Genomic DNA, 12,267 nt, shown 5'->3' with positions numbered 1-12,267 from the left:
ATAATAATAATAATAATAATAATAATAATAATAATAATAATAATAATAGTTTTCATGGCTTTCCTGTTGCAATCGTTACTGTGTTATAATATACTCAAACGCTGACATGTTTTGCTCAGTTTTAAAGTATAGCCTAATTTCTAATGGAAATGATTCTGCTTGTAAGATTAAGAATTTAAGGGAAAAAAAGGGGGTACATTTGTTCATCTTAGCCATCGTTTATTTATCTTTCATTTCTCTACAAGTTTAGGCTATTTATTATAAAGTTAGTAGGCTACACACCTGAAGGCAACTTTCCCCATTTTTTCCGATAATCCCTAAATGCAGCAATAAATCGTGAGCGTGCACCATACGTGCATGCGCAGGCTGAAGGAGGTCCTGTAGAAAGAAAAAAAGGAAGAAAAAAAACCTTTGCATCCAAGTGGGTGGGACGCTACAGTGTATAAAGCTTTACCTTCCTGAGCCAGTACGCTCTCCCCTCCTGTCGGGTACCAGACACATTAAATTGTCTTCAGGACAGGTAAGGCGTGGGTTAGCTCACTGTAACTCATTTTGTCGACATGTTTAGCGGTGTTTCATTTGACAGGAGCAGCGCTCAGTCTGGCTCTGTCTCTCTCTCTGGGTGCAGGGTGTGCCCTCTAACTCACTGCCAAGTTAACTGTTATCGAACAAAGTGCTCTGCTTCCTGATTCACTCTTCTTACAACTTTTTCCATTGTTGTTTATTATTTTAAACACGCATTGAACGACTCTGGGGTAGGCCTATACATTTCGGTTGTAATAATAACATTCGATTCGTCAGTGTAGGCTACACGCCTTTTCATAGTTTGCTTACAGAAGAAGACAAGTATTGCTCAATTGTAAGTCAATTCGCTGACGATTTAGTTTCGGTGTGCATACTTTGTTCTTTGAGAAATTTGAATATTTGTATGCATTTGGGAATTAAACGCCATTCACCGGAAGACCTTAGCTAAGTTTAGAAAGTTTGACAGGTCAATTTTAGATGACATATTATAGCCTACAGTAGCCTATGCACATATGCACAAATGTCATTTTGTTGCTTCAGGCTGAAGAAGTTTACATCCTTGCACATTTCATCACTTTGTCCTTAACAGTTTGTCCATACACATGAAGTGTGTTTGGATTCCCCTGCCCTGTATTGACATAACATACCACTCAGGTGTGGCTGTTGACTGTGTTGACACACAGGCTTCAATTTGTGTTGTTTTAGTGTCTGTCTCCGTTTTAGTCTGGTTAGAAATTCAAACTTAAATTCCACTTGAGTGTAAATCTACCTTCAGCCACACAATGGTTTGTAATCTATCCAGGTCTACTGTGGATGTTTTTAACTAGATTGATTTTGACAGGTATATGATGTGGGTAAGTTGATCCATAGTGGAAGGAAAAGAGGTAAGAGAGAACCTCCACTATCTTACCTCTCAGTGGAGCAATTACAGGTGTGTCCAAACACACACCGACTTAATGAGATTAACTCTGGGGAAGCCTTCAGAAGTGGAACAGAAGAAAGCCCATGAGCAAATGTGTGTGACAGAGACCTTCTCTGAGATGACAAACTGCATACAATATTGATCAGAGGTTAATTAGGGTCACACTCAACACAGACAGTTTGCTGCCCCTCAACCTGTTGCTACGCTTCATTTCTTCTTCCTGTGTTACCCTTGTGCAATTGACATACAGTATTGGCATTATTTATGTTGTCTTTTGTAGCTTTCTGCACCTCCAGTTTGGACATCCACACTCTCCACACTTCTACAATGGCAGCGGTAAGTCTGTCCCATAGTTGCTGTCCCCCCAATAACATTTACATATATTTGCCTGACCAGCAGAGAGTCTGCATTGGACAATGGGCTGTTTTGTTAGTCCTTGTTTTGACTATAGGGCTGCTTAGCGAGTAAATATTATGTTTCATATTTTATTGGCATGATATTGACTTTTCAATTCAATTCAAATGGCTTTATTGGCATGACATACATTGTATATATTGTATATATTGCCAAAGCAATATTCCAACCCATAAAGTAAAATCTTAGGTCTGATGTCATATCTTTATCATTTATACAGATGCGCATTGTGGTATGAAATTTCAAGTTTGAACTCCCCCACTGTGTTACTTACTGTATGATACTACATTGTCATCAATGCAATTGGAAGTTTAACAATTTAATATAATTTAAAAAGTCACAATGCAATACACCCATAGTGTAAAGACATTTTGATCAAAGGGATTTCAAGTGAAATTGCTCAACTCCAGTTCTTTCCTCTCTTGATCTTTATCCCGCATTTCTATTTCTGTCACATGAACAGATGAGTAACTGTACGGTGCATATTTATCTTATGCTGGGCCATTTGCCATAATGTTATGTGGGTTTTAAATGTCACCTCCTCCAGTGTCATTTGAGGACATACAAACTGTTTGTTTAGATAGTAATTTATCTGATGCACTGTTATTTCCTATTAAATATTCCATAGTTGTACTGTATAATTGCCAATTATTGGCTTTAAAACCAGCTGAACTGAAGTTAAACTTGTACAAAGCCAGCTCTGTGAGTCTGTCTCACCTCAACATATCCATGTGAAAATATCCCCGGAGTGTTAAACTTGTACTGTTCTGCTTTCACTCTGCACTGTGGAGCTGGCAACAAGCTAAACACATCCTCTCCAGCAGTCAGCAGCTTTTGTTTCCGTTTATTTGTTTAACAGTTTAATAGTTGTGATAATGTAATTTTAAATTGTCTTGACCAGACTGGAAACCGTGGAACCGTGACTGAGGCGGCTGGTTTTGACCCGGAGGCGGATGTCCAGCGGCTCAGAGGAGCCATGAAGGGAGCCGGTGAGTGGTCCAGCAGCCTCTGTCATCCAGAAACCACCATTAAGCTAAAGATACATCTCACTGTGCCCTTAAGCCCAGGTCTCCATGGAACAAAAATATAATTACTCTCCTCTTCGGTCTCCCTCCTCTCCTCTCCTGGAAAGTTTGAAAACTAAGTGCTGGCGTCGTCATGGCAGCTTTAAGTTAGTTACAGTGCATCCATTCTCTGTGTGCGTCCTCTCACTTCGACTCACCTTTACACATACAGTAGCGCTGTAAAGCTTCCCCTTCGCTCATGATATGATCTTGACTTTGCTGATTGTGCATGACGCAGTAAAGTGGAGTAACCTCATTATGGGTCACTCTGTTCTGAAACCATGTTATGTGTGCATGTCTGTATGTATCCATTAAACATGTAGGCTACCTATGTCCTAAACATTCAGGAGTGAGTAATAATCACACTTTTCTCTCTATCGGGCAATTGTTGGTGAGGAATGTTGATGTTGTTAACGTTTGCGAACATAATCATCATCCCCTGACTCTACTTTGAGCTGTATTGCAGACAGATGGTTTCCATGCAGTTGCCAACAAACAATGAGTGTTAGGATCGTCTCCAGGGTAGCAGCGTTGGCCGATCTCTGACTCTGTGCTCTACGCTTTTCTCATGAATGAAGGATAGGATAGACACATAATCCTTACATGTAATATCAGACAAACTCGCAGTATTCAGTATTATGACTTTTATTTTTTCCTTTTTTTTGCAGGCACTGATGAGACAGCAGTCATCGACGTCCTATCGCACCGTACTATTGCCCAAAGGCAGCGCATCAAAGAGGCCTTTAAACAAGCTGTTGGGAAGGTGAGTTTTTTTTTGAGCAAGTTGTTCTGAAAGTCTGACTTTGAATGGAAGTTTTATTTTCCTTTATCACAAATAAGCAGTGAAAACAAGAATGGCAGAAGAATTTGAAAAGCAGCCTTAAAAGAGACTACTGACAGCAGCAGTGGATGTGTCATCTCTTAGCCTCTTATTCCACTGTGTACACTCTCATCATTTCTCTCTTTAGGTGAGGTTCGACTGTGCTAACATAACACTGATAACATGCAAGTTAACCATTAACCATAAAGCAGAAATGAGTAGAGTCTGTAAACAAACACCAGGACAGAGAAGGTCTTGTTGTCCGTAGAAAAGCGGAACGTATGTATCCCCCAGAGGTATGCTGCCCACTGACATTTCTTTAGCTTAATTATTAGGTGGATCAATATATGAATGAAAAGGGGAAGTCTGGGATGTTTAGTGTATTGACCCAACGAGTTAATGACCAGCTCACAACCCTGTGTCTGTTGAGGGGTCAATGAAGTTATCTGCAAGTTCCTGTGAGGGAACTGAAGGGAAAGCAAAGCTCAGGCAGAAAATATGAGTCATGTTGCACATGACGACGCCCACATGTGGTCACGCTGGCCAGCTGTGTGGAACAGCCTCCCCTCTGAGAAACCACACCCTCTAGTGGACACACACACACACACACACACACACACACACACACACACACACACATCCTGCTGCTGGAAGGTGTGAATGTCCACGTTGGCAGCAACTAAACATAAACAGATTTAAGTCACTAAAATCCTGTGAGTGAGTGTTTCTGTGTTAATCTGTCTGCTGCCGCCCCGCCCTGCAGGATCTGGCTGACGAGCTGTCGTCCGAGCTCAGCGGGAACTTCAGGAGTGTCGTTCTAGGTCTGCTGATGCTGGCGCCTGTGTATGATAGTTACGAGCTGAAAAATGCAATGCAGGTCAGTGTTTGTTCGCCACGTCTTCTGTCTACACCCAGAGAGAGTTTGTGTTTTTCTAATTGTCATGAATTCCCCTAAAAAAGTTTAGCTAAGCCTGATATAGCACAGTACAACAGCCAGTTACGCTTTTAATTTGGTCGTTTTATTTTAAATCCATCCCCCCATACACTACCCCGCTGCCTTCGTTACTGACTAGTTTAATAAACTAGTTCCCTCTGAACTAGTCTCCAACACACTTCACTCCTGTTTCAGTAACATTCACTACACAGCTGATATAGAAAGTTATTTCTTATTGAAAACCAACATGTGATCTGTATACACGGAGAATATGAGCAGGTGTGATCAGTTTTAATGGGATTTCTGGGCAGTTATAACAATATAGAAAAGATAATTTTGTTTATTAATAACCTTATCTTGTATACTCAGTGTATTCTTGTTTTAACTCATCCATCCTATTTTACCGCAGGGCGCTGGTACTGAAGAGGCTTGTCTCATTGATATTCTCGCTTCAAGGACAACCGCTGAAATAAAAACCATCAATGCGTTTTACAAGAAAGGTAACCGCAGCATTTGTGACATCTGGTCATGGTATATCTCACCACCCCTACCCCAACCCCCCAATGCCTATGGGCTGTGCATGACATCTGATATTGTGTAGCACTGACAAAGCATTATTAGAAAACAGTGGGTGGCATAAATTATGCACAAAAGCAGTGAAAACGCATTTCAGCTCTCTGTGACCATTGATTGTTTATTCACATTATATGCTTTTATGTGGCCAGCAGGTAGCTTTGTGGTAGTGCTTACATGTGCATCTTTCTTTTCTTTTTTTTACCAGTTAAACCACTATAGTTTGTGAATTTAGATCACAACACAATAAATATATTGGAACCTTAGTTTCTGTTGGAATATTGGTTTTTATATTGATCAGGAGACAACAACATTATCCATTAAAATGAATGAGCCAGCATGTATAGTTTTATCTATAGTCATGTAGTATGTGGTTACTGTTCACTTGTTTTGTCATTTTCTGCCTCCTGCCAGTCATTATTGAACAGTTAGTGTATCCAATGCATTGTGTCACAATTTTGTTACATTTTCTTTTGGCAGAACATGGAAAAGACCTGGAGGACGCTGTGTGTGGTGACACATCTGGGATGTTTCAGAGAGTGTTGGTCTCTTTACTCACAGTAAGCAAACAGCTGCCCATGACCTCTGTCAGCATGGGAATCGTTATTATTATAGATTATACAAAATTTCAGTAAAAATTCAGTTTGATTTAAAAAATTTAATTTAAAAAATAGGGAAGAGAGAAGAGTTGAAAAATGTTAATAGGAACTTGGGCTGAAATATTTTTTTTAACTTCTGTTTGTTTGTTTAAGGTAAAAGGAAGAATGATCACTTATGTTTCATAAACACCAGTTTTTGTTCTTCTTCTGCTTTCTGCCTTGTGCAGAATGCAACCCTACTCTGACTTTATCTTAATCTGCCTTGCCTTCTGTGTCGCAGGCCGGACGGGATGAAAGTGACAACGTGGATGAGGCCCAGGCCGTCCTAGATGCCAAGGTGAAGGCTGAGATCTGTAGATAAAAGTGTGTGTTTAAGTAATGACTCTATGCATGACTTTGTTTTTTGATTCTTGTGACGTGTAGGAAATCTTTGAGGCTGGTGAGGCTCGATGGGGCACAGACGAGGTTAAATTCCTGACCGTGCTTTGTGTGAGGAACCGAAACCATCTGTTGCGAGGTATTCTTATTGCATGTCAAACTCTGGGTGTGTTGTGTGTCATGTGATGATATCTTTTACTAAAAGTGACAAGAAAGGTCATGTAGAAGTCTATTGAGATTTTAGGATCAAAAGTCACTCTTTTTACAGAAACAACTTTCATTCATGTTTTGCATAATAAAACACTGGTGTGCCAATCAGATGTATTAATTCTTTCACTTAATGCCATTATAATAACTTGAATGTGTTGTACTCCCCCATTTATTTCCTTCAGTGTTTGAGGAGTATCAGAAGATTTCTGGACGAGACATTGAGGAAAGCATTAAGAGGGAGATGTCTGGCTGTCTGGAGGACGTCTTCCTGGCCATAGGTCTGTCAATTGCCACTTTATAGAGATTCAGCCTTGTTAATGAAAGCTGTTAACATTCAAGTTCAAATGTGCACAGACAAGACGAGAGCAGGGCCCACAAGTCACTTTTTACAGAGAAAAAACAGTGAATTCCAGACAGTATGGTATTTGCTGTAAGGTTAAGTGGTCTTTGAAATATTTAGTGAGGAAACACATCCAGTACTTGAGAAGTCAAAAAGTAAAAAAAACTCTCAACCATAGGGCTCGGTGTTGTTTAGCCTTCAGTTGGTGGTGCTGTGTTTCCTTTTATATGTGAAGAGATTTCTGTTACTGCAGCTCTGTGCCAAGGTATGGGCCATTGTGAAAACACTGGATCTTATGTTTTGGGATTTGTTTTTGCGTTGCAGTGAAGTGTATGAGGAACAGGCCAGCGTTCTTTGCTGAACGATTATACAAATCAATGAAGGTAAATATGTCATGCTACTGTACTGTAATGTATAATGTACACATTATCTAGTCTTACCTTTGTTTCTCTGTAGAGAAATATACAGAAAAACATAAATTTTCCTGGAATCTATTTTATAAACTAGATGTATTCAGTTAAAGCCACAGTGTTCTTTTGTATTCCTGTGTCCATTTCTCCAAACCTAATGTTAATTATCTTGATTCTTCTCTCTGAATATACAGAAAGTTGTGTTTAAACATAATAATAGTAGATACTCTGCATCAGGCAAATATATATACAGTATATACCTCATGACTCAAGGTCGAACAGAGTATGAAGTGTTTTTCTGTCTACTCAGGGGCTGGGCACCACAGACAGCGTCCTCATCAGAATAATGGTTGCCAGGGCTGAGATTGACATGTTGGACATTAAGGCGCAGTTCCAGAAGATCTATGGCAAGACTCTGTACTCCTTCATCAAGGTGAGCACCGGATACTAGACGCAGGGAATTATTGCTTTGCAATATGTCAACTGTGATATAAAGATAATTGCAGGTCTAAGTTTATGTGGCGCTTTAACGCAGCTTTGTACTGTGATGAGGCTGTAATTTATCGCTGCCTTCGTTTTATTTGATCATCCAAAGATCCATCTCCAAGAAACGACAACATTTAGTAATGTCAACTGCTTTCATAAAGTGAAAATATCACAGTTCGTTATCGTGAAGATTCACAGATCTTTCTCTGCCGCACAGGGAGACACGTCCGGTGACTACCGCAAAATCCTGCTGGAGCTGTGTGGAGGCGAGTAGAAGAAACATCAGAGGGACAGCAGCTCCATCTCCAGCCCACAGACCTCATCAGAGGTCCTTTTTTTTGTTTTTGACAACTTCTAAATGTCTCATCTTTTTCTCTTCCATGGCCTTCACATTTCACTGATTGACCACAGTGCCTTGTTTTACTGTTTGTAATACCAATTAAACCAAAGTCCAGTGACCTTTTACACATGTCGGTGTTTTTCTATTGATCGTGTGCTACAGAGAGATAAATACCCTCGACATCTTTAAAAAACATAAACTATGAAAGTTATTGGCCTCCAGGTCCCTCTGTCGTTACAGCACAACATTTTCATTAAGTCCATTTGTTTAATTAGCTGCAATCCCTCATTTGTTGAGTCAGCCCTGTGTCATTTGACCCAATTACATTAACAGGATGCTAGCCTTATTTGGGGAGGCAGTAAAGCTGACTCTAATCAATTTAAAGAGGATGCCTCATAGCTCATACAAACTCCCAGCTCCATCACAGAGCAATAAGCCTGGGAAATTATGTGCAGTAGTTGTAGTCAAGGTGACCACTAGGTGGAACCAAAATAACTCCCAACAACATTATTTTGCAGCAGCTGAGAGTTCAGCAGAGCAGGTGATAGATGTGTTTGTGAATGGTTAAACTTTCAATGTCATGTTTTGTTTTGTTTTTCCGAAGAGCTGCAAAAATATGACTCAACTCCACAAGAACATAAAATGACATAACCCCTGTAACAGACACAGACAATAGCACAAACCGCAGTATCATGAACACAGGAATGGTGATCAGCCATGCACAACCACAAATCAGCAACAGATTTCACAGCAAGTAGCAAATGCGCATACCAAAACAACAAACAAATCCAAAAAACTTTCAACATAGGTCATTTAAAAGCCTTATCACTGCAGGGACAAATTAATCTCTCAATCTATTGGTCTTGCATCTCGGAAGCAGGTATCTGCGTCTGGAAGGAAGCAACCTAAACTCTCTGTGCAAGGGGTGATCTGGATCTGCCAGGATCAGCCTGGCTTTGGTCACCGACCTCTCCTTGTGCAGGTCGGAGAGGTCATTTAGAGGTGGAGACCGGAGAGATGTACACATGTACAACAAAATTAAATCGACTCATCTGCAGTTTTGTGCAAATAGTACTTTCTTCTACTGTCCTTGGGCAACATCAATCTGACTCCTCCTCTGAGCCTGGCATCTGTTGTATACAGACTTAGACATAAAACCAATTCTGACTTTACAGCAAAACACTCATCCCACAGGCTCTTTACACACTCTGCTGTGTATACAGCACATGAAGAAGAAACAACATCTCTAAACCCACATCAAACTGATTAGTCATCATATTGCATAGACAGTAACCTGTTTTCCCCTGTTGAGTGTTCAGAGGTTTTCAAGGCAACTGGCAAATGGATCAAGGTTGAAAAACCAGAAAATGGTATTAGTTAATTTTTTTCATTTTTCTTGCCTCTCATCGTGTTCAGCAAATGTTTTTACAAGCACCTGCATTTATTTGAATTCACCGTATGAAGTCCATTTATTACACTCAAAGAGGATTTGGTTTTTCATTGCGCACTCTAAAACACGGTGTAATTAAATACTTTTTTTAAAAAACATTTCAGCGGGACTGACATCAATCATGTTAATGAACCAGACCTGCGACTGCACTTTCTCCATCAACTATTCCTGATGCGAACACAGCCAAGGTTTCAAGTGTCTTGCTTTATACGTCTGCACACTCACATTTAATTAAAAACATGTTCTGCGTGCATTGTGACATGGAACACATCCTTGATAAATGTAAGAAAGCAGCATATAAGAAGACGTGAAACAAAGAGGGGCAACAGTGATTCAAGGAAAGTACTGAGCACAAGGTCAAACTGTTCTCATCCATTATCACAGCTGTATGAATGTTGGCTAGATGAGCACAACAACATACATGGAAAAATACATTATGTCTTAATGCATGGTGTCCAGTACACTCACAGTACATTATTTCAAAGCCCTATTTCTCCGTCATTAAAGGTTTTACAAAAATCCGAAACATAAACTTTTGAGCACAGAGTCAAGAAGTCAAGCAGAGAAGGAACAGATTGTTTCATTTTAATTGCCTCCACAAAGTAGCTATACTAACACAAACTTAGTCATTTTCTCCTCCACATTTGACTCGTGGTGAGGCTGCTAACATCTGAGGACAGGTTGGGGCTGCTGTGTTTCCGTCTGTTGCAAGATCACAAAGACAAAACTTAGGTGGTAAAATGTGTGGCAACATCTACAGGGTGAAGCTTAATCATGGAGGATCAGACAAACAACAGGGAAGAAAGCGTCTGAGAAAGGATGGCAGACTGGAGACAGCAAAGAAAGACAGGTCAAATGACATAAGACAATGGGATGGAAGGAGATATGAGGTAAAGCCGCAGTCAGCACAATAAGGATCTGCAAAAGTCATGAATGGAATTGACTATTATTGGCATCTTTTCTGATGCAAAATTGTCTCAATAATTGCTCAAGACCAAGCTTCTTACACTGCTGAAGCCAGTACTTTTTGCAGCAAAGAGCTGACAGCTGCTTGTTGCAGAGAAAGCAATCATTGAAACTTGAGGTCAGTGAAAAGCAAGACACTGACCTTCAGCACAGACAACAGCAGCAGGTGAATGTGACAACAGCTGAGCCACGAACATGCAGAGGATGACAAGCAGCATGGAAACACGTGGAGCCAAATGAGTGAGTTCCTTTTTCTCTGTAAGAGGTCGGCCTCTGAGTTCTTGTCATGTCATGTTCAAAGTTTACACGTCTAGCTGAAGGGCAAGCCGAAGGAAATGTATAATTGATTTCCGAGGGGAATAAACAAGCGAAAATCACGCTCCGAGTTGACATTTGAAGCAACTTGCCAAACGAATGTTGCATTTTGGTTTGTAAACAAGTTCCTCAAAAAGAAACAAGACGCGGCTTTCCTTGAGGTGTCCAACAGAAAACTCAGATCAAGGAGAAAAAAAAGCAGAACTAATTAAAATTTATATTAAAATAAAAAGGCAGAAAATTAAGTTTAGTTGAAAAGTCAGAGCCGGAAAATGACCTAGAGGTTTATGCTCATTGGTATGGACCAGAACCAGAAAGACTGAAGGAGCTACAAGGAGTCCAGACATTTTTAATTTGAATATTTACACCCAAAAATCAACATCACTGAGTAATTAGGCCCTAGCTAATACATGACTGAATTTTCCCCTAAATAATAAGAAATGCTTTCTAGCTATTTCCTGCAGGGATCCAATGGGGGTGTTGGTCTTCAGATGTCTGGCTCAGTAGAAGACCTTCAATCTCCATCTGCTGCTTCTGTCACACTCTCCTGAAGAGCCTGGTGCTTTGTGTCTCTGCAGCTTCAACATCTTGAAGTGCTCTCAAAGCTGCAAATCTAACGATAAAGATCAACACTTCTGGGCAGCCTCTGTTTGAGACTAGTTTGTTATCAGTGTAATGGGCGTCAGTGGTGTGGGAAAAAAACAAAAAACAGATGTGAGATACAAGTAGTGCAAAGAAGTGTCAGTCACGTCACCCACTCAGAGTTCCTCCAACTTGGTTAATTATGATTCATCTCTATCTACAGTCCACCATGTGTCTCAAATCAGTCAGAAGAAAAAGACAAAGGAGACTTTGTTAAGGGACCAAGCTGAGCTCCTGGATTTGATGAAATAGCGCTTCATTATAATTAATTATCTATGCCTCAGTGCCTCCTTCATATTCATTTACTACTTTCATCTGAATAAAAATTAAGGTAATCAGCTCTTATGTGTTTGTCATTTGTTAGTCAAGGTTTAAATAGAAAAAGAAACACAATTTCAACACAGAGAATCAGAAAAGCTTTACATATTTCTTTTTTTTTTTCATTTGAGATCATCATTTAAACAAACAACCAGATTTCTCAGCCTGTGTGACCACTGACAGAGTTGTGCATAATGCAGAGATCAGTGACACAGGTGGAAGGGAGTTCCCTGTGCAAAGAAAACAAAGATTACAGATGGCATTTTTTGGTGGGGGATTTTTTTTATTCTGCATCTCTGCAGGAAAACAGCCACTGCTGAGACCGTCTCATCCTTGAAACGGGAGGTTTATGTGTAAATGAGCTCTTGTCAGTGTCCTCGTTTTGTAGAATAATAACTGTCACCTCTTAACCTCAGCTTCTCTACAGATAATGGTTGCAATCTAGAAACTTTCTCTCATTTCTCATATTGAGCTCTGGTAACTTCATTTGTGAGCTAATAACTATTTAATGCACATACGAGCCTTTATTCAGTCACTTTGTCTGTAGGTCATATTGGAGAA

General features: G+C 40.0%; 1 protein-coding gene across 1 annotated transcript; it reads left to right on the top strand.

The window, feature by feature from the left end:
• Positions 1–384: 384 nt before the first annotated feature.
• anxa4 (annexin A4) lies at positions 385–8,138 on the top strand. The gene is made up of 13 exons (XM_083983371.1): positions 385–520; positions 1,728–1,783; positions 2,763–2,850; positions 3,594–3,688; positions 4,509–4,622; positions 5,089–5,179; positions 5,733–5,812; positions 6,132–6,188; positions 6,275–6,368; positions 6,622–6,717; positions 7,104–7,162; positions 7,500–7,622; positions 7,893–8,138. Exons 2-13 carry the CDS (start codon positions 1,775–1,777, stop codon positions 7,947–7,949), a joined length of 963 nt encoding a protein of 320 aa, XP_083839497.1. The 5' UTR covers positions 385–520; positions 1,728–1,774; the 3' UTR covers positions 7,950–8,138.
• The last annotated feature ends 4,129 nt before the right edge of the window (positions 8,139–12,267 follow it).

Source organism: Trachurus trachurus (assembly GCF_905171665.1).
Source record: "Trachurus trachurus genome assembly, chromosome: 12".
NCBI classification, from domain to species: domain Eukaryota; kingdom Metazoa; phylum Chordata; class Actinopteri; order Carangiformes; family Carangidae; genus Trachurus; species Trachurus trachurus.
Note: the sequence above shows the minus strand (reverse complement) of the source record. Positions and strands in the feature narration are given on the sequence as shown.